Below are 26,252 nucleotides of genomic sequence, written 5' to 3'. Positions count from 1 at the left end.
AGGATTGCTTGTTTTTGAGTGTTTTCAGGTGGAGAACTGATCTGAGAGCTGTTGGTTTGCTGACCTTGTTCCTCTAGGGGTAGGAACATCATGTTTAGGGACTTTGGATCCCTTGGATTATTGACAATTCATGCCTGATGCTGCAAGGCACAAAATTGTCTATAACACTAGTGTATATAAATCTAGTAAAACATTCCCCTTCCTAGTGTAATTTCATATCCAATGAAGAAGTGATTTTGAAAATACTAGACCATTTTATGGTCTCTACAAATCTATTGAACTCATCCTTCATTACTAATTCTTGGGTCTCTTTAGGCAAGTTATCATATCATCTCCAAATCCTCTTTATGATGGTATTGGAGGATAAAAAACATCATTTTCCTCTAAGATATAACCACTCATAGTTTCAGTATTAAGACTTAAATTTTTTTATGGAAGATACTAGGGAACCTTTGGTCTTCTCTCCTCTATAATCATATATGTCCCAATTCACAATAAAAATTTCCAAAATTAAGATGGATATTAAGAAATGGCATTTATCCTGTAAGGGAAAATACAAAGCTAAATTAAAACAAGTGGAATACGGAATAAAAAAAAAAAGTTATGAAGGAAACTCATCACGAGTATTCTTTGAGATAGAATTATCCCATCTTTGAGAATTGTATTCATCTATGTAGTTTGTACTAGAGAATAAGGAAGTATCTTGATGATTCAAAAGCATAGCCATATGGATAAAGGAAGGATATAATAACACAAAGTTCTTTCATCAATTTGCTTCCCATAGGAAAATAATGAATATTGTATGGTAAATAAATAGTTTGAATGGATCAATGGATCTCTTGTTTAAAAATAAGGCTTGCAAAGGTAGGTTTCACTTTGAAGCTCTATTTAAAGAGTTAGTTGGATGAACCACATAGGAATTTTTAGAGGGTATTTCAAAATTTCCCATGCTCTTCACCAAGGATATGAATAAGGTCATGGAAGAAGATGTATTAGAATATGAGGTAAAGGCAGCTATCCAGACTCTCTAAAGAAGCAAGAGCCTTAGGCTTGATGCTCTTCTAGTGGAATTTCACATAGATTTCTACGTCCTACTCAAATAATGTATCTTGACAATGGTTAAGGAATCCAAGTATTCATGCAATGTATTGGGGGCACTTAGTTCAACCTTTCTCACACTAATCCCTAAAATACAAGATGAATCCACTTCCAATTATTATAGTCCTATCTCCTATTGTAATTTCATATATAATATTATTTTTAAGGTTATCACACACCGCCTCAAGTTGATCCTAAGTGGTCTCATCTTAAAAGATAAATTTGGGTTTCTTCATGGCCAACAGATCCACAATATAGCATCCCTAGCTCATAATACCATTCACACAATGAAACTATCAAATGATCTTGTGATTACACTCAACGGCATGCAAAAAAATTGACTTGGATGATTCTTCGTCTAGTTATTCTCAAATTAGGATTGGGACTTTAGGCTATCAACTAGATCATGCGATACATCCAATCAGTCTCTTATGTAGTCCTTATAGATGGAATCTTGTCCACTTTTTTCAGGCATATTGCATTAAGGAAAGGTTTTCGCCTCTCCCTTTATTTTTCCTATTAATTGAAAAATTCCTTAGTAAGTTGTTCATTGATTCCCAATCTATAGGCCACCTCAAGATTATCTAAGTAGTCGATCAAAAATTTATATCTCGTGTTCATAAATCTTTTGGAAACAATCACATTAGAGAAAGTTTTGTGACGTGTTTCGAACCATACAGTTTGTTGCATCATCAGGACAAGATGGAGAATCAAATCTTATTTGCTCTTTGCATAAAACATATTTTATATTCTATCTGGTTCATAGAGTGATCTCCTATATTTGAAATCATTATGGGATCTATTATATAAAGCTACGCGTATGGTAATAAACATCAATAAATCATACATTGTTTTCATCACTATGTCAAATGCTCTCCTTTGAGAGATAATGTCCCTATATCCCTTCTAGAACAAGCCTTTGAAGATGGATTTAAATACTTGGGCTTCCATCTCAAGCCTAACAATTACAAGTTTACTAATTGGATATGGTTGTATTACAATATAGAAGCATGCATCTGGATCTAGGTAAATAAAATATTGTTTAGTAGTGATAGCCTAATGCTCCTCAAAGTAGTTCTCGAAATCATCCCTATATATTGGATGTCAATTTCCAAAATTCCCAAAGGTATCCTGACAAAAATAAGGAAAGTTAGTTTCCAATTCCTTTAGTAAAACTCTGGCCTTGTAGGTGCCTTCCCACTGGTAAAGTGGGAAACATGGCGTCTCCCAAAATATTAGAGGGGTGGGGGCTAAAAAACATTTTCCCTTTCAAAAAAACCCTGGAAACTTGTAGCTTATAGAGGCTAGCCCAAAATGCATCCTTATAGGGACACGTTTAAAAAGAAAAATATTTACAAAATGAATCAATCAAGGACTAGTTTCGAAAGCTAGTTAAATTTTTGAAGGCGTCCATTGTTTGGAATGCCTTAGTATCATCCTTTCCCTTGATTAGTAAATGTAAAGTATGGAACATTATTTATGGCAAGAAAGTAAAGTGTGGGCAAGACCCTTAGCTAGGAGTGGGAGATAACTACCACTTATCAGGCCCTCTCATTAATTTTCTCCACCAAAAATATCACTTTTTCCTTACTAATGTTAAATATTAGTCACCCCAAGTTTGTTGCATGGTTGAATGGAAATATTTAACCAATATGGAATTGGTAGGGCTTAACACCTCAAAATGGGATAACTATATTGGATTGTTAGCTTCAAAATTTATTAGACTAAGGGAAGACATAGAGGATGATCTCTCTTGGTCAAAGAACCCGGTCACTAGTAATTTCACAGCCAAGCTTGGGTATTCATGCTTTTTTGAATCCCAATTCTCTGGAGAGATTAAATGGTGGTATAGTTCTTTGTGGAATCTCAATTCCCCACTTAAAATAAAAATCACTACGTGGCTAGATCTAAACAAAAAACTTTTAACTAGGGATAACGATTTGAAAAGGGGCTAGATCATCCTAAATAGATGGTATCTTTGCAAGAATTTTGAAGAATGTATCACTCACTTATTTCTTTGTTTCTCTTATATAATTTAGGTCCTCAATAAGGTTTTTTGCAATCTCAACGTGCAAGAAAAGTGGTCAGAGTCAAGTATCGAAGATTGTATGACTTTTTTTTAGGAGATAAGTCAATAATTTTATTTGAAGCCTTCCTATGTATTCTAATATTTTGGATCTAGTAGGATCAAAATTCTATATTTTTTAAGATTTTGAATTTCCCACTACTGTGGGGATGATCATTTGTTTATGCAAATAATTCATAGTTATACCAAAATAGAAGAAGAGGAGAACCCCAGTGATCCTTCCCCTCGACTATGGTATTCCTTGGGGTTATTTTGACAAAGCCACGGAAGGCCTCCCTATAGTATGTGGGATAGGATTTTGTCTTACTCATATCTCACTCCCATGTCATGCACATCCATTATGTGTTAGGTATAGGCTTAAAAAATCAAGTTGAATTTATAGTTTTGAGAATGATTTTCTCTGATGCTTCTCTAAAAGGTATAAAAAACCTACAAGCATTTGGGGATTCCAAATTCATGATCAACTAGACAAACAAAAAATGTGTAGTTGAAAATGTTTTCCTTGAATCCCTTCTACTAGATACTTAGGAGGTAATGTTATCCTTTCAATGTTTATCCTTCTTGCACGTGCTCAGTGAACTTAATTCAAAGGTCAATGAACTCTTAAAGGAAGTGTTGACAGTAAATATATTGTGCTATAATATTTATCCGTTTCACATGTCTTGATGTTGACTTATACTTGCCACATGTCAATTTCCAATCATCTAGTTGGCCAGCCAAAAATGCCAATTCACCTTACCACATGTCCTTCCCTAATGATTCCATGCCATTATCTTTCCATATATCCTCTTTGTGGTGCCACCTATCAACCTCATCACTTGTGCCAATTGGTTAAGCCAAAATTCAGGTATCCAATGATGTAGCTCAGACTTATGGCTACACTATTGTTCACGGCCCGAATATGTTGAGGAGTCAAATGATCGTATTTCTTCTAGATTCCCACACAGATATGGATTATTTTACATCTAGTGAAGATTCCCATATATGTTGAGGGGCCATATATCATATTTCATCTAGATGTCTGCCCTAATATAGATATATATGGATTCTTTTGCATCTAGATTACTACCTTAATTCGTATTTCTTTTTCACTTTATGCATAAGCATTATTTATTTGTGTGATTAGACTTTAATAGGCAAAGGATCCCCTAAACAAATCATCTCCATATCATGTCAACACTTTGGACACTAATGAGCACATATTTTACATCAATGGCTATAACACATGTGCAACAATATCACCCTTTGTCATTGATGGAAACATCACTAGACATCATTCAATCATTAATATATTTGAGCTGAGAACTCCCCCTATATGTTTGTTGATTATTCTTCTCTTGATGTCGGCTTAATCTCCCCCTTTGAAATTAATGGCAAAGGGGATATACTCCCCCTTTGTTGGTGAAAACTCTTTCCTTGAACTCCCCTTATCACCAACATATTTCTTAAAACTCCCCCTTGTGAAAAAGATATTACACCCATATTTTGTCTAAGATATTCAAAATTTGGGCTCTGCGATGGCGATGGAGAGGGTTTTTTCGCGCAGGGATCGCTATGCAGCCGCATCGGCCCCCAAACCAGCCGCAGGTCCTGAAAATGATCCAGGGTATGCTTTAACAGTGAACGTGGCCGATTACGGTGGGAGAGCGATGGAGGTTGTTAATGGTCTCAGGGTTTCAGAGGGCCCGTTCTGCGCAGCCACAGGCCCCAAAGACTTGCTCTGCTGTGGATCGACCAGAAGTCTGACTGCTGGAGTATACGATGTTTCCCTCCGGCAGAGGCCTGGATCCGCTGATGGCAAGGACTCTCATGATCCGAATCACAGGAAACAGAACCCGGAGCGTTTCCCATCCTTCTGGACACAGATCTGTCTTGATCCGCTTTCCTCCGCAAGCGCTCTCCTCAAGATTGGCAGATCTGCCTACGATTATCAAAAACAGAAGCATAAGACTCTTACCAGACCCTTTCCTGGTATGCCGTGGTCCCGATCCGCTTCGATAGGGCCGATTTCAAATAGCAGGGCCGAAGACAAGGTATGGGGTGGGAATATAGACCTGGTTCCTTGGTATTATGAGGTTCCTCTGATTCCGTTAATGCAGATCTGGGCTTTTAACACCGCGAAGTACTGCTCTAACAGAGGGCTTGTCGACTACGACCTGCAAACAAGAGACAGCCCCAACAGGAACCCTGATCTGGGAAACGGCTCTTCAGATTGGGTCGAACACTGTAGAACAGGAGCGGATCTATCAGATCCGGCCAGATCCAGTACAGATCTGGCTCAACAAAGGCTCCACAGCACCAATCTAACCCATGCAGATGCAGATCTGATTCAGATCTTCATCAAGTTGCTTGAAGGAAAACACTACTGCATACGGCTCAGGGAGACAACAAGCATCCAGGAGTTAAAAAAGGAAATACAGGGCCGCCATGGAATCCCAGATCGATTTCAAAACCTTATATATTCAGGGTACAATCTGCAAGATAACAAAACCCTGCAGCATTATGGCATAGCTAATGATTCAACCATTAATTTAACCCTCCGACTGCGTGGTGGAAGCTCTGGAACCAGCTCTAAAAATACAGGTTCCTTTCGGGATGCAGTAAAAGGAAAGGAAGAAAAAAGGGGAAGCAAAGCAGCACCAACAACAGAACTGCCAGGACCCTACATCGTCGAGCAAAAACCAGAATCACCAACTCTTCAGGTATCTATACCAGAGGTAAATAACCTATTTACTGATTTATCAAATACTGCAGTCATATGTAGATTCAATGGATTCTGGCCAAAATCAGATGCCCTGCATCAATGGATCTACACAACATGGACATCTAACTGCGAAATTTACCTCTGCCCTAAGGGGTTTTTCATAGTTAGTTTTGATACAGAACAGGAAAGAGACAATATTATTAAACAGGGGCCATGGTTCTGGGGCAGTGCTGGCCTCTTCACAACCCCCTGGTTCGCAGGATTTGATGCTAATACAATGAAAGTCTCAACCATGCCTATATGGGTGAGGCTTCACGGGCTCCCACTGCATTTCTGGCATCATAAAGTGCTAACCGCCATTGGGAATACTCTAGGGAAATTCCTAAAAATGGACGAAGACAGAGCAGTCAGGGGTATCTTTACATTCGCCAGAATATGCGTAGAAGTGGATCTGAGTCAGGGGCTACCAGACCACATCACGCTAAACTTCAACAATACCCAATGGATACAACAGCTCGACTACGAGAACACAGCATTCCGGTGCAGGAACTGTTTGCAGACAGGGCATCTCCAAAATGAGTGTCCATCAGCTCGAAAGGACATTAGGAAAACTAAGAAACAACAAAAAAAACCCAAAGGCTGGCAAAACACAGAGCCATTGGAAGAAGAGGACATCAAGGAGGACCCTCCAGAGAACCACATGGAACCAGAACCTCAAATGGGACAGAAACAAACACAGGAAGCAAAAAACCTTTCTACTCATACGGGGCTGATCATTACAGATCTACATCAAGAGCTGCAAATGGAAGTTAGTGGCATAAAGAGAACCTATAGCTCGGCGGGCTCAGAATCAGACAAAGAACAACAAATGATCACCATGGGAAACCAGCTAGCTACAACTACACCCACAGCTGATTCGGGAGGATGGCGCCGGGTAGAGAAGAAGAAGGGAAGAAAAGAATAGGCTTGCTGGAACATTTATTATTTTTTTATCTGTTATTCTGTTGGATCCTGTCCTTACAGGATTATTCATCTACTATTCAGTGTTATTTTCCTTGTTATGCTGCCTGTTATTACAGGATCAGCCATCTGCATATGCCTATGGCATCTACAAAATGTAATTTTATCAATTTATGAATAAAATTACGATTTTTTCCTAGGGGAAAAAAAAAAGATATTCAAAATTTTATGTGGGCAAGGGTTTGGTAAAATATCTACAATTTTCTCTTTTCTTGGAATATATTTTAACCTAACACTCTAATCAACATTTTTTTCTCTGAGAAAATGGTATTTGATAAGAATATGTTTTATTTTAGAGTGCATAACAGGGTTTTTAGAGTTATTGATAACAATAGTGTTATCAAACTTGATGGACACAAACTGATCACCATTTTCTTGAACATCCTTGATATTTTTCTTCATCAATAGGAATTGAGTGCAACATGATGTTTATACAATATATTTTTCCTGAACTGTGTATAGAGAAATTGAAATTTGTTTCTTGTTGAGTCAGGAAACTAAACAACTTCCTAAAAATAAGGTTTCTCCACTAGTTCTTTTCTTTACATTAACACTACCATCCAAATATTCATCCATATAAGATTTGAGAGTAATATTTTTTCCCCTTGGAAATCATAAGCCAAAATTTATGGTGCCTTGCAAGTATCTAAATGTTTTATTAGTGCATTCGCATGAGTTTCTTTTGGACTTAACTGAAATCTTCCCACTTGTCCCACCGCTTGCATGATATCCAGTCTTGAAGTTGTTACGTAAAGAAGATTGACAATAATGGACCTATACATGGTCTAGTTTACCTTTGGATATTCCTCATACTTGTTGAGTTTACATCATGTTATAATGGGTGTGCTCACTAGTGCACGGTTTTCTATACCAAACTTCTTCAATATTTATTTAAGATATTCGGTTTGAGAAATTAAGATGCCTCTTTATAATTGATGAACCTACAAACCAAGGAAAAAAGACAATCCCCATAACATATACATTTTAAACTCCTTCTGCATGGCAGTGGCAAAACATTTTCTCATAAAATCGGCATCACTTCTAAATATTATGTCATCTACATAGAAAACAATGACCAACAATTTCCCGGATGCGGGTGTTTGAAGGCAATGAAGGTACGAAGGTGGCGCTTCACATGGGCAGGTGTCAGCCCAAGCACGCCACGGGGTAATTTGCAGAGCTGGTGAGCTGGTCTCACACAAGTCTATTAATGTCGGTCCTTAATTCCTCCATCCGCCTCTTGGTTAACTGTGCAATGGCGCTCCATAAACTCTGCGCTCCTACGGCCTCTTCGAACTCCTCTGCGGTCTTTTGGTTTGATGTGCTGTCGGTCACTCAGTGTTACTCAATTACAGTGCCTAAGTCCATCCTGTTTCAGGCACAAGAGTGTTTTACAGGCATCGGGCTCTGGCTCAAAGGGCATACGACGTTGTTGGTCACTCCCATCTATGTTTCTGCTCGCTCGTCAATCCTCTGTACATCGCAATGCCGTGAGAACGGCCCAGGATTGGAAGCAAACATGGTGGCTCTCGTGGATGTGCCACCTCTCAAAGGTCCGCCCCCATTTCCCCCTCTTCCTCGGTCGAGCTGGAACCTGAGCAAAGCAGTCCCCCTGTTACCAGATCCAGAAGAGGCAGAGGACACGGGCATGGCAGGATGGCCGAGTGTGAGCATGCGGCTCACCCAACAGTTCGTTATCGCATCCCCTGTACTCTTGCCAATTCCACTCTCCTGGTTTATATTAAAAATGTGAAGATCTCAGCGGTCAGGCAGTAGCACATCCAAAAATTCCGCCAGAACAGAGGATGGCGCCTCTAATAGATATTCAACGCCCGATCATGGGAAGCTCCTCTATGGCAAATCAAGTTGTTACTGCAGGTCCAAGTGAACCAGCTCAGGGAGACCCAACAGGCTCGGTGGTTCTTCACTCAGACTCGGAAGATTCTTTATAATATGGGTGTAGGGTAGTGGAGGAAACTTACACTACGGATGATGATTGATCTTGCCTGGTATTCTGCTCTCGGCAGCCTCAGAAGTAGGCGCATTACTTTGTTTTGAAACTTGCAATTTTGCTTGTGCCAAGTCATTGTATGTGTCTGTATGTCTCTGTGTCGTTGTATGTGTCTGTATCTCAGGACGTTCAAGTATAGCGTTGCATAGCTGTGCAATTGATGTATGTCTCTGCATGTCCCTATTTAGCAATGTTTTGGGTCTTAGGAGAAGACATTACAGAAGGAAGTCTACTAAAAATTGGAAATGTGTTCATTTGGGCTAATTGCCAACTTCATGGCAAGATTTTCAAGGCCAAGGCCTTGCTGTAACTTTTTGGATCTTTTTGTATAATAATAGAAGTAGACAGATCGAGAAAAAAAAACAATGACCAACAATTTATCATTCTCATATTTGATATAAAGGTTACTATATGTTGCCCCTTTCTTGAAACTTTGTTGTTGAAGGTATTTATCTAGCCTTGAGTACTAAGAACTAGGTGCTTACTTTAACCCATATAGAGTTATCTTTAATTTGAAAACATGATCTTTGTATCTTGATCATTGAAATCATTTTGGTTGCTCAACGCACACTTTTTCTTGTAGTTATCCATTTAAAAATGTTAATTTTATATCCATACGATAAAATTTAAACCCTTTAAATCTTGCAACAGCTAAGAACACTCTTATTGCCTCAATTCTAGCTACTAGAGAAAAATTTTCTCCAAAATCAATGCCTTCTACTTGTGCATACCCTTTACATACAAGTTTGGCTTTGTTCCTTACTATTTGTTCATATTCATTCAACTTATTCCTATAAACCAACTTAGTTCCAATCGCATTCTAGACATTTGGTCTTTGTACATACTCCCATGTCTCATTCTTCTTAATTTAGTCTAGTTCTTCATTCATAGCCTTGACCTAATGTTTATCTTGATTGAATTGAGCAAATTTTTTTAGTTCCATCTTGGATAATACAACTAAATTTGCATGGTTTGATGTATTAATAAGCTTCCTTCTAGTTTGAAATCTTGATTCTTTTCCTCCAAGAATTTCTCTATTTGGATGATGCTTTTGGATTTACCTAGATGGAGTTTTTGAATGTAATGGCTTAGCTTCTTCCTCATGTATCTCTACTTTCTCTTCATGATCCTTATGATTCTCTTCTTCTTGTTATTCTTGATCTGTATTTAGTTGTGGCTAGTTTTAGGGAAAAAATTTCATCTATTCTTACATCAATGCTTTCAACTATCATAACTTGTGTGTTCCTTTTGTTGTAACATCTATAACTCTTGCTTTTATATGCATGTTCAAGGAAAATTTCTTAATTCAATCTGGATTCAAATTTCCTAAATTGACTTCATTAATATTTATGTATCATTTACTTCCAAATACTTTGAAATGTTTAGCAGTGGCTTGTCTGCCTTTCCACAATACATAAGGTGTTTTAGTGTTGTTTACACTAGTTTATGTTATGTTCGATATGTAGACAGTTGTGTAAACCGCTTATCCCCAAAATTTGTTTGGTAGTTGGGCTTCATTAAGCATTGTTATTGCCATTTCTTGCATTGTTCTATTATTTCTTTCAACAACTTCATTTTGTTGTGGAGTTATAACAATAGATGGTTTTATTTTAATCTCATGATTCTCACAAAATTGTTAAATTCATTAGAAAAAATCAAATCCTCTATCAAACCTCAATCATTTGATCTTTAAATTAGTTTCATTTTCAACTATAGCCTTGAAGGCTTTGAATCTCTCAAGAGCCTCATATTTTTCTCTAAGGAAAGTAACCCATGTCATTCTTGTAAAATCATCAATGAGAAACATAAAGTATCTTTCACCTTTCAATTTTTTTGTCCTAGTTGGACCACAAATATCTATATGGATGAGTTCCAATGGCTTAGATGTATATTATTCTTTTGTTTTGAAGAAGGCCTTGATTTTCTTTCCATGTTGACATGCCTTACAGAGGGAATTATCTGGTTTTGATATATTTGGCATGTCTTTCATGCCTTGTGTTTTTTTTATCTTTATCAAATTATCAAATTTGATGTGTCCCATCCTTTTGTGCCATAACCAACTCTCATCTATCTTTCCCATACAACATTTTTCTCCCTTTGCTCCATCAAGAATGTACACATTGCTCTAATTCTTGTGAGCCTTTGCTACTAGTTTTCCCGTTACTGCATTTCTAATTTCACATTCTTTGGAACAAAATGTGATATCATATCCTTGATCACACATTTGACTAACACTCATGAGATTATGTTTCAGTCCTTCCACATATAAAACATTTTGAGCTTTAGTTCTTCCATTATCTATACTAATTGTTCATTTTCAAACTATTCTTGCAAATGCATTGTTACCAAGTATTACTTTGCCTCCATCTTCTTCTTTTAATTTAATGAGTTTGCTTGGATTTCCTGTCATGTGTCTTGAACGTCCACTATCAGTATATCATCTATTTTATTGGTTTTGGGAATATAACATAAAACTACATTCCTCCTATTTATCTTGTTTCTTCTTCCATATTGTTGGATGTCGATTTCTGAATGTGTGTTATTCCTTGTCTTGATTTTAAGGTCTTCTTAAACTACTTCTACAATTATGTGTTTTGTGCCCATAGTTGTTGCATATGTAGCATTCTATGTAATCTAATAATGGAGCAAAGGAATTGCCTTTTATCATACCACTTTTAAACATGATTCTAGTTTTGTTGTTTACATATATGTTCATTGGAAATTTGATGAATTATTTCCTTCCATAATCATTTCTTGGATATGCTCTACAATCAACTACTTTATGACCAAAATTGTTACATGAATAGAAATATCCATAAAATATTTGGTTCCTAGGGGTATATTTTCTGTTGACAGGAATAACTATGTTTAATTTTATTTTCTACATTTAACATCATCATAACCTTATTGATCCTTAGCCATATTGGTGTCTTTCCCATTGTTGATTCATCATTTTATTCTTTTGATTCTCTTTTGACTTTTTCTTGATTTTCTAACTGATCCAACCTTGTCTTGATGGATGGAGATTTAGAACTTTATTGCTCTTTCATGATGTTATTGATCACATTAGCAAAGCTTGTGAGTTATTTTCATTCCTTTTCTAATGTTGATGAGATTGGCTTCCTCTTGAGATTCTTAGGATTCTCTTCACAACCAAGACCTGTCTTGATTAATGGAGACCTCTAGTAGTTGATAATGTGATATAACATTTTAGTACAATCTATTAACCTTAAATTTTGATTCAACTAATATGTTACTTTTCTAGCTCCTTACTTAAGGAGACAATTTTTACTTCCAACTTCTCACAGTGTCCCTTTTCTTTTAACTGATTTGTCAAAATATCCTTTACTCTTTTGGTTTATTCTTGTTCAATTTTTAGGAGAAGGATTGAATATTTATCATGTCCTTCATTATTACATTCTTGCATCTGATGTTTCAATTAATTTAACTTTTTCCTTAGTCGTCTTATTTCTTCTAGAGCACTTATAAGTTCTCATTCAAGATCCACTCCCCCTTAAACATCTTCTTCAACATTTCGATTGTTCATGGCTATGAATAAGATTTCTCCTCTCTCATCTTCAAACATGCTCACTTTCATAGTCATTATTTTCTTTCGTATACAAAATTTTCTTTTTGATATATAGTTTTATTTTTTTTACATATCATCCTTATCATTTAATTTTGCATAAGGACACTTACATGCATAGTGACCTATTCTACCACCCTAAAAGCACTTGAATGGAAGCTTACCTTTGAATTTTTCAATTCCATTTTTTAGTTTTCTCATGAATTGAGTTTCTTCTTTGTCTAATTCAAGACTTGAATCTCCTTGAACCTTATGTATATTTGTTTCTTTTGTTGTTTTAAATGTGTCCTCCCTTAATCTTGACCTCCCCTTCTCTGTTCTCATTTCATATGCTATGAGAATTCCATGAAGAGTATCTATCTTTAGATCTTGTATATTTGTAATTTCTTCAATGGCATACACTTTTGCATTGAATCTTGAGGGAAGGGATCTCATATTTTGTGAACAATTTTATATTCCTTAATAGTCTCACCAAGACCCCTATTAATATTAACTGTCTAATCCACATGAAGGAAGAATGTTGCAATAGTTTTATCTTTATATATTCTTATACTTTCAAAATGATCTTTATGAGTTTGTAGCTTGGCTCTTTTTACCTTATCATCTCCTTCGTCATTGTTTTGAAGCTTGTCCCAAATTTCCTTGGCAAAGTTGCAGTGAATCACCTTAACAAACTCTATATCTCATAATCCACATAATAAAGCTTTTTCTGCTTTGGTATTATTTGAATAGAGAAACATTTTCATCTAGATTAGTTGGACGGGTGGATGGAACTTGATAACCATTTTAAATAGACAACCAGATATCAATACCTAGAGACATAATATAGGTACTCATCCTTATCTTCCAAAATGCATAATTTGATTAATCAAATAGTGGAGATTTATTTGAAGAAGATCCCCTATGACTTTCCATGACCCTTTTTAATCTACCTTTCAGTGGTTAGACTATTTCTTGAAGGAACCTACTATGATACCAATTGTTGGAATTATCTTAACACTTGGGGGGGTGAACAAGTATAATGGCCAAATTTTAACCAATCAAAACATTTCAATGAATATAATATGCCAATCACATCAACAACATAAGAATGCTCCAAATATGTATGAAACTTCTTTTATTATAAATGATCTTATGGGCACCACCATACTATTACATTGATTTACTGGCACCAACTAGAAGGAGACACAAATCCCCTAAAACAATTTAATGGCGCCAACTAAAAGGAGACACTAGTCCCCTAAAATGAGGAATGACACTAACTAGAAGGAGATACTAGTCCTATGAAATGATTTATTGGCACTAGCTAGAAGGATACACTAGTCCCTGAAATGACACAATTATGTTATCTACACTACAAAATATTGCACAAGGTACTAACTCTAATCTCTTGTGGACTACATTTTTTTCTTATTCTTCACATGCTTGTTTTCATAATTCAAATATCATTCTTTTGCACTACAACCAACATTACACTTGCATATTTTACAACATTTATCCCCACTCATATTGAACAAATTCCCTGCAAGGTAACGTGTCTTCCTTAGACTTCTTCTGCATTCGATCCCATAGAACTCAAATTTCTTGGTTATTTTTCTATGTACTTTTTCGCACACCCTTCAAACCTCTTTAGCTTAAGTTATTTATACTGCATTATGCCAACACAAACCTAGCCAGGGAACACATGCCATGGGGATCCAATCAGGATGACCTTGATTACTTTTCTATTTTCATGGATGGAGATCTAGTTTGAATGACTCAAACGACCCTTATTTTCAAGGTTCCTTGGCCCCAGGGGCTAAATCCTTGAACACCCATGACCACATGTTGTGACAATGTTAAAAAATGTTTCAATAGATTTGGGATCTTGAAGCGAACAAAGTTCATTCTTTAGGTTAAATGCTCCAAAAGACTTGGAATATAAAGATATCAATTGAGGATACACATATTATATATTAAAATGTATGAAGAATGATGATACAATGAGAGTGAGGGGCCTACTTATATATTAGGCAGGTGCCTCTTCATCGAGAGTCATGTCCCATTTAGACATGCCTCTTCAACCTAATTACTAATTAACTATTCATTATTACAATTATCCTCATTTATTACATTTATATTATTTATATATATTTTATATAACATTGCCTTCCTCCTAAAAAAGCTTTGTCCTCAAAGCTTGCTAATGAAAAACACTTGATCTTTTTTTCCGTTTCGAATGTCTTTCTATCTCATGATTTTCATCTTTTTTGATACATGTTGATATGATCCTCTAAGTGACAAACAAAAATTTCGCACTGAGAAGGGATCGGACCATCCTAGATCAATATTCTGTGGAATATTTTGATCACTAGAATTTTGTAAGGAGTTGTCATCATAGAACTGGATTGAGGTTACATCAATATTCTTTGGAACATCAGTTTGTTGTTTTTGTTATGAATGGTCCTAATACGTATCTTGGTTGAGTTGTCTACTCTCATGATTCAGATGTTGATATGGAACTTTTTTTATTTGACTTTCCCTTATTAGGTGTGTGGAAATTTTTTCCTGGATTATTTTTTACCTTGAAATAGGTCTTAATCCATTGTTAGCCAGCCTTGATCCTTGAACCTTTGGCCAGCCTTGATGGAGCCCCATCACCCCACCTTCAAACCAAAACTAAACAATGATCTCCTGACTTTATCATCCAACTCTGACACCATCCTATCCTGACTCTCTCACAACCTCAACAAAATATTGGGTGTGACTTCTTGCTCTCCCTATTCTGAAACCTTACACAACCAGCTTCCTGCTTCCAGACTCTCTCACACCACCCTCAAAAAACAGCTTCCAGCTTCCAGCTTCCACTAGCCTTACAGAACCATCTTCCAGCTTCCACCAGAACCAGCTTCCAGCTTCCAGGTGACTTCCAGAACCAGCTCTCAGCTTCCAGCTTCCAGGTGACTTCCAGAACCAGCTTCCAGCTTCCACCAGAACCAGCTTCCTGCTTCCAGACTCTCAACAAACCAGCTTCTCTCTCTCTATGCTTCCAGCTTCCACCAGAACCAGCTTCCAGGTGACTTCCAAAACCAGCTCTCAGCTTCCAGCTTCCAGGTGACTTCCAGAACCAGCTTCCAGCTTCCACCAGAACCAACTTCCTGCTTCCAGCTTACAGTACCAGCTCTCAGCTTCCAGCTTCCAAGACAGTTTAACTACGAAAAAGCACAGATTGAAGGGGGTGAGCTCATTTCACTTTATTGGAAACTTAACCGTTGCCTAACCCGTGATGAAATACCTCCAAGTATCCACCGCTCTCACTACCATACAGTATTACGGATGCCATCGCTATCCGTGGAGAGAAGGCTAAAAGGGGAATACTAATTTTCGACGGTAAGCTTGCTTGCCAACCACAGCTAGCCCATACCAAGTAATCATTACAGTGAGGTAGCCCCAATCAAAGTGGTTGCTTAATCGTAGAATCTGAGTTAATGTTAATGAGATTTTGGTTATCCGGCTTTAAATCTAGTTAACCTTTTTTTTTTTTTTTAACATATTTTTTCTAATTTAAAGGGTGGCCCTTAGGGGTATGTACTTTTTGTTTTTTTTTGTTTTATTCTAAAGGGTGGCCCTTAGGGGTATGTACTTTTTGTTTTGTTTTGTTTTATTCTAAAGGGTGGCCCTTAGGGGTATGTACTTTTGATTTCCTTCTTGTGAGGATGTTGTTGAGTTGCTTACAGAACCTTCACTTGGGATGTTCACCATCTGAACTGCAACATCTAAGTGTGTATTTTCTTCAACTTTCTTTTCTTCTTCTTGAGCTGTGACATTCACTAGATTGGTATATGCTCCCTTAGCTTCAACCTGGACTATTACAACTGGAGACTTTGATACTTCTTGAGAAAGTTGTTCTAACTTGTTTGTTAATGAATTTTTGTTCTTTTTAAGCTTCTTTATTTTTGTTAATAATTTTTCACAATGGTCTCTAAGTTGAGAAACTTCCTCATTCTTGTTGGCAGTTATTTTGTCAACTTTCTTTTGCATATTTTGTATCACTTTTTTACTTTCTTGAATAATTATTTTGAGATTTATTGTATGTCTTCTGGCGTCACTGAATCTGGCTTCAAAGTAACATCTTGTACAGTTATTTTTTTCTTTTTGTGGGAAAAATGTCAAAATCTTCTTTTTTGTATTTAGAATAAAAGACCCTAGAGTTTCCATCCAAGGTGAGCCCAAAACAATGTCACTATCGTCAAAAAATAAGGTTTTCACGGTGAATTGTGAAGTAAAAGTATAATCTCCAATCCTTAAGTGTAGATTGCTTATGTCATATTGTTTGTCACTCGTGTCAACAAAATTCATTTCAACTATATTTGATTCAGGAATCACTAATTGGTTAGCACATTTAGAACTAACATAATTACGTCTTTCAGTATGACTAATAGAGATTATGATATCTCTTCTTGCGAGTGATCCTTTGATTTTAAATAATATATCAACACATTTACTAAAGATTTTAGGAAACCTTTCATTACTAGTCTCCATTTTACTTTCTCGGGACAAGTCCTAGGGTATAAGTGTAACCTCTTTAACTTTTATTAATTCTTCAACCCCTTTAAAAATCTATACTAACAGTGGGAACGTTTAATTGTGGATTTTTTTTTTTAAATTAAACACTCTTTTTTATTTTATTTAAATTTTGTAAATGTAATTTGAATATATGTTGACAACCTTATAAGGGGCATTATTATATCACCCCTCTTTATTTTTCACCTTTATTGTCTTTTACCCCTTTATTTTGCAATTTCAAGACAATAATTTTTTATTCAATAAAAAAATATGTATACTTTTTATCTATCTTGACTTTCACTAAAAAATTTAATTAAAATGGTTGGATTTAATATGTCTTCTGCACTACTTAAAATGGATCGATTTAATTAACTTACAATTGCACCAAACGGTATGGACAAGACCGTACGTTAAATTAAATTGAGCCCTTTGTACGATTGCCAGTGAACAGTTGTAGTTTGATGACACTAAGGGTGGACGATTGTTGTGAGATGCAGCTTAAATGGGGTGTTTCAGGGTGAAGCGCAGGTTGGACAACGATGTAGGGTGTTGGCAGTTTTCGCCTGTCGGTATGGATTGTGGTGATGGAAATAGCAATGGTAATGAGAGGATGATGGCGACAGGCGTTGGAAGGCTGCAGAGGAGCTAGTGACTGAACGACAATTAGACGAGAAAGAAAATGCAGAGGAAGTGTGTCTGGGTAGGGTGACGAGGTGGTGGTTCAGGTTAGAAGTACATTGTGCCTGTAGTAGCAATCCACAGTGGAGAATAGTTGGTCGGTCTCTGCTTTGTCCACGGTGGCTGGCTATGTCGTGTCCGTGGTGGCCCGTCGACTGTGTGGAGCAGTGATCCTATGGGTGGCAGCGTGCAGTAGTGGCATTTTTTGCGGCTGTGGATATGGAAAATAGTGAGTTTGAGTTACGCATTCATTGGTCAGTGGATGGGGAGCGAGCGTCGATGGGAGGTTAGTTGTTTTTTTTAATATATAATTATTTGTTTTAAAAAAAAATCTATAATAGTATGTATATATATATATATATATATATATATATAGATATATATATATATATATATATATCTGTTGGACACCTAATCCTCTAAGGGTTAGTGTGGAAGATGAACAGCCAAAAGAGTCCAAGAGACCACTTGGAATATGAATCCAAGGGTCATACAATGTACTATAAATGTATATCACTTGTTAATAAAAACATGCACTCTCCTGGTTATCTTTCCTACTTTTCTTTTCCATGTGTGTGTTTAACATGGTATCAGAGCTGCAGGCGAATTTCTGCCCTGCTCAAATTTGAGCCACTAGTTTTGGCCTCTTTGTGCATGCCAGTTCTACATTCGTGCGGATAGAACTGTCATTATTGTTTGCATGCCTATTTCATGCTGCAAACTGTCTGGCTGACCTCTCTCGGCTAGATTTGTGTTGGGTTCTCTATCCACTGTCTCAAATAGAAAAAAAAACGCACCTGCACTCCTACCTTCTTTTCCTATTCTGCCCATGCTCTTCATTTTTGCAGCCTGACACATCTGCCCTCTGCGTGATAATCAGGGTCTTCCCTCTGCATGATAATATGGGTAATGCTTGAGCAAGGACTCCATTTGTGAGTGGAGAATTACAGTTCGTCAGTCCGGATCTACTCACTAAAAGATGGTATACACCTCACCTCCACCGCCTGCATAATATATTCTTTCATATAACGATGTTGCGTTGTTTCCATATAACGGTGTTGCATTGTTTTCATATAACGTTTTCTATGGTATCCTTGAAGAAGTTTTGTTGTAGCAATCGCTGCTCCTACAAAATGTTGTCTCAATCTCCATGTTGATATATAACAACGCTTTCACATAAGTCCACTAGCTACTCTCTCCACGCTGATTGTGAGTCGGATTGCCAAGTCTTCACTTCAATTTCATCTCTGGCTATTGAGAACGCAAAAGAATGAGAGCATTATTGAGGTACTTTAGTGTTTTCACCATAGATACACCTGACCACCTACGTTGGCCCCTGTCAATACGCTGTGGACGAAAGGATGCTTAGAAAATCTGGTAGGAATTTTTGTTATGAATGAGCTGTGTAAAGTTGTTGTAATCTTTGTTGATGTAAGATATCCATCTACACGGTGGGTTGTAATGGTATATAAAAGTTGTATACCATGAGTCGAGTCCATTCAATACTCCCATACTGTCATCATAGCTTGTGGCTGCAAGGTAGTTTCCACTAGGAGAGAAGTAAGCAGAATTCACTACCTTATGATGTCACACAGTAGCAATGCTTTTAGTTTGCCTCTTTCGCATCTTTCTCACATCCCAAGTGCTTGTTGTACAATCAGTTGAGCTTGTAGACACTAAATGTGGATCATAAGGATGAAAATCTATGGTGTGTATCCTCTTTTCGTGCAAATTCGAAGGAGTCATTAGTTGTTTGTGATACAGATCTGAAGTTCCTCTTGGAACCATTTTTTCCTGTAGCAGCTTAATTTTGGAGAAATTGAGTTGATTTCAATAACCGTGATCACTAGGAGGAGAATAAATAGAGGAATAAGGAGAAACCCGAGGCTGACGGGAACCTGAGACCGAGCTTCCCTGGATCTTTCTCACCTTTTTCATCTGATCTTTAACTTCTAGGGTTTCTATTCATCTCTACCCTGAACTGAGATGTGAAGAGCTCTAAGCAGGCATGTGACTTCCCTCTTCCAGAGTTCGAGTTATTTCTTGAGTTCTTGCAATTCCTCTGCGCTAAGACCGTCCAATCTAAGCTTTTTCTCTATTAGACTCGAGAAGTTCATTGCAGAGTCTGCCATTGAAAGCTATGAATTATCACATCATGGAAGAGATATTGTGCGACTTTTGATTGAAGTTATCACGTAGAGGCGGGATGGTTGGACGCGACAAATGATTCGGCGTTTAATTTCTTTTAGTTTAGTCATTATTCATTCACCAAACCAGAACTGGCCTTTTAAGCCGTAAAAGCAAAACAAAGTGGCATATAGATCGGTTTTAACAGCACCCAAGCGATGCCATTGGAGGTGTAATTTGTATGAGACCTTTTATTGATGGGATTAAGTCTATTAAGCTAAACATATTTTATTTCTCTCGGTTTGAAAAAAAATTGAATGCGTTGAATGGTTAAGGTATGTTGACTTTTGAAGACCGAAATATGTTAAGGAACATGTTTTTAAAGAGATCTGTGCTTGGTTCGGTGGTATGAACTTTTAATAAGGTTGATACATATATTAAATGGTGAAAGAATATGCGCTGGTCATTTTTGTTAAAGAGGATGTGTTGGTTATGTGAAACCCATGAGGCCGTGGTGTATATATGAGTATTGTTTCATTGCTCGCTACTGAATTGAAGATCAATAGTTTCATTTCGTGGAGAAAAGATGATTATTTCCTGTAAGGGCTAACAGAGATGTCCTCCTAAATGTGCTAAGTTTTTGTTTGCTTTTTTTAGTGCTGCCATTCACTGCAGTCTTGCTTATTTTATATGAAGAAATTGATGATATTGTAAGCACTTGTTTTGGAAAAACTTGTAACAAAGTTTCACCCCAAGGTTTCAAGGGTGAGCACTTCATCATCTACCATTTCAAAATTAGCAAATGTAAGGTGCTTCTTATGTTCTTTCAGCTTTGCAATTTATGATATTATCCCACAATTGCAGTTGTTCCACATGCTATCATCAATGGTTACAAGAATGTATTAGTAGTTGCTATTGAACTTGACTATTCTTTTCCACTCGCCAAGAAAGTGAAGGAGTATTTGAAGGATCCAAGCAAGTTTGTAGTTGTTGCTGCCCCAGTTGTGGCATTGTATTTAAAAATCATTAGAGTTTTTCTGTTTAGTGTTGAAGTTCCCGTAGAGTATTAAAGTATATAGAAGTTATCCCCTTATTCCAAAAAGTTGTATAATTTCACCATTCAGCCAAAACCTGGTGCAAATCGAAATTGGAGCAACTTCTAATATCTTTAAAAATAAGTTAAATAAGTGTATTTTTGAAGTTGACACTCCACATTTACAGAGTTTGATTTGTTGACAAAATGGGAAGACTTTATGGAGTATTAGAGTTACTGAATACACTAATACATTCTAGTGTCGAAAGCATAGTCGAAATCAACAAAGACTCTCTCTTTGAAATGCAGACATGTCTATAAGATGCACAAGAACACGTTGATTTTTTGGAGCTTGAATCTCACCTACAGCAAGAATAATTAAAACGGAGGAGTCATCATTCTGAACCTGTTTCTGTTCAGAACATTGAAATAGACTCCCACAAGCAGCAATTTGATTCATATCTAATGCCTAATGAAGTAACAGAATTGCATGCAGACGCAAAAATTCAGCCAACACTTCCCAATCCAATCATCAGACCTTGGGAAGAGCTTGTCCATAACAAGCACAGAAATGGTCTCGGATATGAGAAGGACTTGTCTTTTCATATTCCAAACTACTCAAAGCCCATTCAGTTTCAGAGTGTTGGATTCCTTCATGACAATTCACCACCAGCTGTTCCAGATTCTGCTCCTCTTCCACAACAACAACAACAGATTGTGAAATGCCAACACTGTGACCGAGTTAGCCATCTGAAAGATCATTGTTTTGATCTTCATCCATCTAAGCACTGTCATAAAACTAGTCATTCTTCAAATAGGTGCTTCAGAAAGAAACCTCCTGCAAGAACAAAGATTCATCTTGGATGGATCGCTTCTTGGTAATGGGCATCAACATCCAAGAAGATATTCTAGTCACGTGTCAAAACTTGTTCTAGAGTATTGAACAGTCTTGCAGTTGAGTTTTCTCCATCATCTCACCTTGTAGCTGACAGGGGGGAATGAGCCACAACCTGCCGCACTAGATTCAGAGTTGTAGCCAGAGACAAAGATGCCCCTGAGCATGCCTTCATTTGGTAATGCTTCTTCAAAGAATCTGGGACACTTCCTCGAGCAGAAGACTTCAGCTTCTTGTCAATTTCGAAAGAATTCCAGGAACAAAATTGGGGACACTTCCTCTAACAGAAGACTTCAGCTTCTTGCGAGTTTCGGAAGAGTTCTGGGAATTGCATTAAGCATTCTAGAGTTGTTGGTCATCCTTAAACCATCACAGGTTGAGACTTCCATTTTCAGGTTGAAGTTCTCCCTTTTATGTGGGGTGAGACCTCCCTTTCATGGTTGAAGGTTTCCCTCTTCAAAACATTAGGAGCACTTCCTCTAGCAGAAGAATTCAACTTCTTGCTAGTTTTGGAAGAGTTCTAGGAATTGCACTAAGCATTCCAGTGTTGATGGTCATCCTTAAACCACCACCCTTTATACCAACATTTCAAAGAGCACATTCAGCCTAGTGTTTCCATGCTTTTTTGCACATTTTGTATTACATCTCTCTTCTTGGACTCATACATAACCCTTCGAATTAAGGGGGGGAATGTTGGAAACCTAATCCTCTAAGGGTTAGTGTGGAAGATGAACAGCCAAAAGAGTCCAAGATACCACTTGGAATATGAATCCAAGGGTCATACAATGTACTATAAATGCATATCACTTGTTAATAAAAAATTGCGCTCTCCGGATCTCCCGGAGGAGAGGGAGCGGAGCGAGTACGGCTGGACCTGGTTCTCATGGTTTGAACGGGGGTAGTGGAATGGGGTTGCAGGCCGGCATCGGTCCTGCAGCCACCCCTGACACATCTCGGAACACGTGCCCAGGCTAGCGACCTTTTTTTCACCTGCATAGAGAGCTATTACTTACCTTTTCCTTTTACCCTGTTGTTTTTACCTTCGTCGATCGCTGTTAGGGTTTTGAAGAACTGTTCACAGACAGGTCACGGACGCCTCCCGTCGTTTTCCTCCCGCCTGCTCGTCCCCGTCGGTTTCTTTGTTCCATATTTCCCGCCCCAGGACGGTCCCGATCCAACAACGCTGTCGGTGTCGGTCTCTGACGGTTACCTGGTTCCGAGGTATTACCCTGTTTTTAGCACCTGGCGTAATGGACCTAGATGAGGTGGACTACTCGGACTCTCCGCTGGTGGAAGGCTCCATCTGGCGCTCCACGTTTGCGGCTTCGGGAGGTCTGTACAGTGAAATCTTGACTGCCAGCTTCGAGGACCTCACACAGTCGACAGACCCTGTTCTCTCCACCTCTCTTCAGCCGGAAGAACCCACATCCTGGACACCCTTCACTGTTCCTTCCCCGGCCTCACTTGGGTTTCTCTCGGATTGCTTCCAAGCCTCTCCTTCCTGCGTCGGCCCTTCAGATCTGCCGGGTTCTCACCCTCCCCCGCTTCAATCTGAAGCATCCCTCGAAGCTCTCCCTCTGGCAACTTTGCCCCCTCCCCTTGCACCCCCTGTTTCCTCTGGCAGTTTTAACTCGATCCCCCCCCTTCCGGAGGCTATTCCCATCCCCCTCCCGACCCCTAACCCTCCCCCCCCGCTCGCTGCTCCGGAAGGAACTAGGGCTCCTACAAACCCTAAACGTATGTCCTCCCGCCCCTCAAAGAAACAGCGTTGCTTCAAATCCTGACCTGCGGACATCATTCTGAGGCTCGAAGAAGACATTCAGTGGGGGGACGCGATGGATTTAGTGGATAGGGTGCTAGTGGGGCGCATCAGAGGTAGAAATTACTCAGCGGAAAGGTTGAAGTTATGGGCAACGGAGATCTGGGGTCAACATCTGGCAGAAATCCCCTTTGTCCAGACATTCGTGCGAGGATGGTTCGCGCTGAGGTTCGCCAGGGCCGACCACACGAGCTGGGTTTTGTCATCTTTCTGGCATTTCGAAAAAGCACCGGTACTTCTCAAAAGATGGTCGCCCCTCTTCGACCCGGAGACTAAACAAATTGGGGTTGGGCCGGTCTGGATCAGACTCCCGGGCTTGCCCCTCCAGTACTGGTCCGAGGATATCTTCAGGAGAATCGGGAATTCACTGGGTACTTACATGGAGTCTGACAAGTCATATATCACAACGGGAATGATGGCATATGCTAGGATTTTAGTGCATCTGGACACAAGAGGAGGCCTGCAGGAGTATATCATTATACAATGGAAATCCTTTTCGAGGAAGCAAAAGCTGGATTATGAAGGAATCCCCTACCGCTGTAGGAGATGCCACCAAGTGGGTCATCTATACAAAGACTGCCCCCTCCTCAAGAAAAATCCTCAGGATATCAGAGAGCAGGAACAAGCCCCGGAATTCGAGAATCCCGATCCACAGGTCGCTGCAGCTCAAAAGGCGGAGCAAATCAAAACTTCGGACACTGTGGAAGTGCCACTCGCACCTCTGCAGAAAAAGAAGGGCAAGAACCCGATCAGGCCTCCTTCTCCACCACTGACGCGCTCAAAGGCAGCAAAAGGCAACGTCTTCTCATCGGGTATGTCTCTCCCCCCCGCTGCCTCTGTTTCTCATCATACTTCTTCTTTTTTATCGCTCTCCTCCCATTTACCCCCTCCGATCTTGATCCCCCCCCCCTCCTCCCCATTGGCTCTCGACTCGGTAGCGGATTCCCGGCCCCCTCTCCCCCCCTCAAGGACAGGTCATCTATATATGACCTGCCCCCTCCCAAAGCCATCGGCCACCTTTACCTCATGCTCCCTCTCGTCCATCCCTTTCCCCTCCCTTCAGACCCCTTCCCCCTCGGTAAACTCAACGCCGAGGTACTCCACCCGCTCGACTACCAAGCAGAAAGAGCCAGATGTCATAGGGCTGGATGCTGCCCCTCCTATCCTCTCGCCCAAACAAGGTAGAGGTAGACCATCCAAACTTCACAAAGCAAAAGAACAAGCAGGTGACGAAGTGATTCAGGGCAAACAGCATACCATTGAAAGGGTACTTAGAGCAAAGGACACCCTTCCCAATCCCCCTCCATGAAGATTTTGTCCTTCAATTGCAGAGGGTTGGCCAGCCCCGAGAAAAAGCTGGCCCTGAAGCATCTCCTTTTATCTGATTTGGTTGATGTTATCCTTTTACAAGAAACTCTTTGTAAGGCAGAAGTGGTTATCCCTATCCTAAGTTCTTGGTTGCCGGGATGGACTTTCCACGCTCTTGACGTCTCGGGACGCTCCGGGGGTATCGCAGTTGGGTTTAAGCATAGCACCATTAACTTGAAGAACATATGGGGAGGTGGGGGATTTCTGGGAGCGGACATCTATTCCAAGGATCTAGAGGAAGAGCTAAGAATTATCAATGTCTATGGACCTTGCCACAATAGGGAGCTTTTTTGGCATAGGCTACTCAGCTCCCCCCTCCTTCTAGAAGATAACGTGATCCTAGGTGGGGACCTGAATTTCTCTCTGGGCTTCTTGGAATCTTGGGGACATATGGCGCAGATAGACCCGCTATCCGACTTCTTTGAGCATCTGCTAGAGAATTTCCTCTGGATAGATATCCCCTCAGCTAAGATACAGCATACCTGGAGAAACAACCGAACTGGTGATCAAAGCCTGGCTAGGAGACTAGACCACTTTATTATCAAGGAGGCTTTCTACAACAGCCACCCCAGATCAAGGCAATGGGTCGGCAGTGGAGGAATCTCGGATCATAGGCCCATTTTTTTAGAGGTTGGAGACAGGTGACAAAAGCACACAGCCCCTTTCAAATTCAACTCCACATGGCTCCGGGACCTCTCCTATATCAATCTAATAACCGATTTCTAGAAATCGCACCCGATCACTGATGAGGAGGATCCAGCAATACGGTTTGTCAAAAACCTCTCTGAAATTAAGGTTTTATCCAGAGCTTGGGCTCACAAGAAAAGGGAACAGGAAGACCTTATTATAACCCAAGCTGAGCAGGTGATCGCAGATCTTGAATCTCAATCAGAGGTTACTTTCACTTCTATGGAATATAAATCCTTATATGAAACTTTAACTAAGCAGAGGGCTCAAGTTCTTAAAGACAGAGAAGCAAGCTGACGACTAAGAAGCAGAGCAATCTGGCTCAAGGAGGGGGACGAGAACACGAAGTTCTACCACCGCTTTGCAAATGGCAGGAAAGAAATCAACACTATCTGGGAGCTGCAAAATGAATAGGGGCATCAGGTTCACACCTCCAGAGAGCTCGCCTCATTGGCCACCTCACATTTCAGGAATATTTATATGGCCCCGAGGGAAGCCAGCCTGCTAGAGATCATGAGAGTGGCCGAGCACTTCCCCAGGTTTGTGAATGAAGGGGAAGAAGGGGAACTCACCAAGGAGGTTTCGCTGGGGGAGC

General features: G+C 39.2%; 1 protein-coding gene across 1 annotated transcript; it reads left to right on the top strand.

Moving 5' to 3' along the window:
• Positions 1–23,618: 23,618 nt before the first annotated feature.
• On the top strand, positions 23,619–25,954 carry LOC149179504 (uncharacterized). Its single transcript, XM_089422489.1, has 3 exons — positions 23,619–24,414; positions 24,936–25,611; positions 25,777–25,954. The coding sequence occupies exons 1-3, from the start codon at positions 23,619–23,621 to the stop codon at positions 25,952–25,954; spliced, it is 1,650 nt and encodes a 549-aa protein (XP_089278615.1).
• Positions 25,955–26,252: the final 298 nt, after the last annotated feature.

The sequence above is a fragment of the Pinus tabuliformis genome, chromosome 4_1 (genome assembly GCF_031772625.1).
Source record: "Pinus tabuliformis cultivar Carrire ecotype Pingquan chromosome 4_1, CPIR1, whole genome shotgun sequence".
In the NCBI taxonomy this organism is placed as follows: Eukaryota; Viridiplantae; Streptophyta; class Pinopsida; order Pinales; family Pinaceae; genus Pinus; species Pinus tabuliformis.
This window is presented reverse-complemented; position numbering and strand designations above follow the sequence as displayed.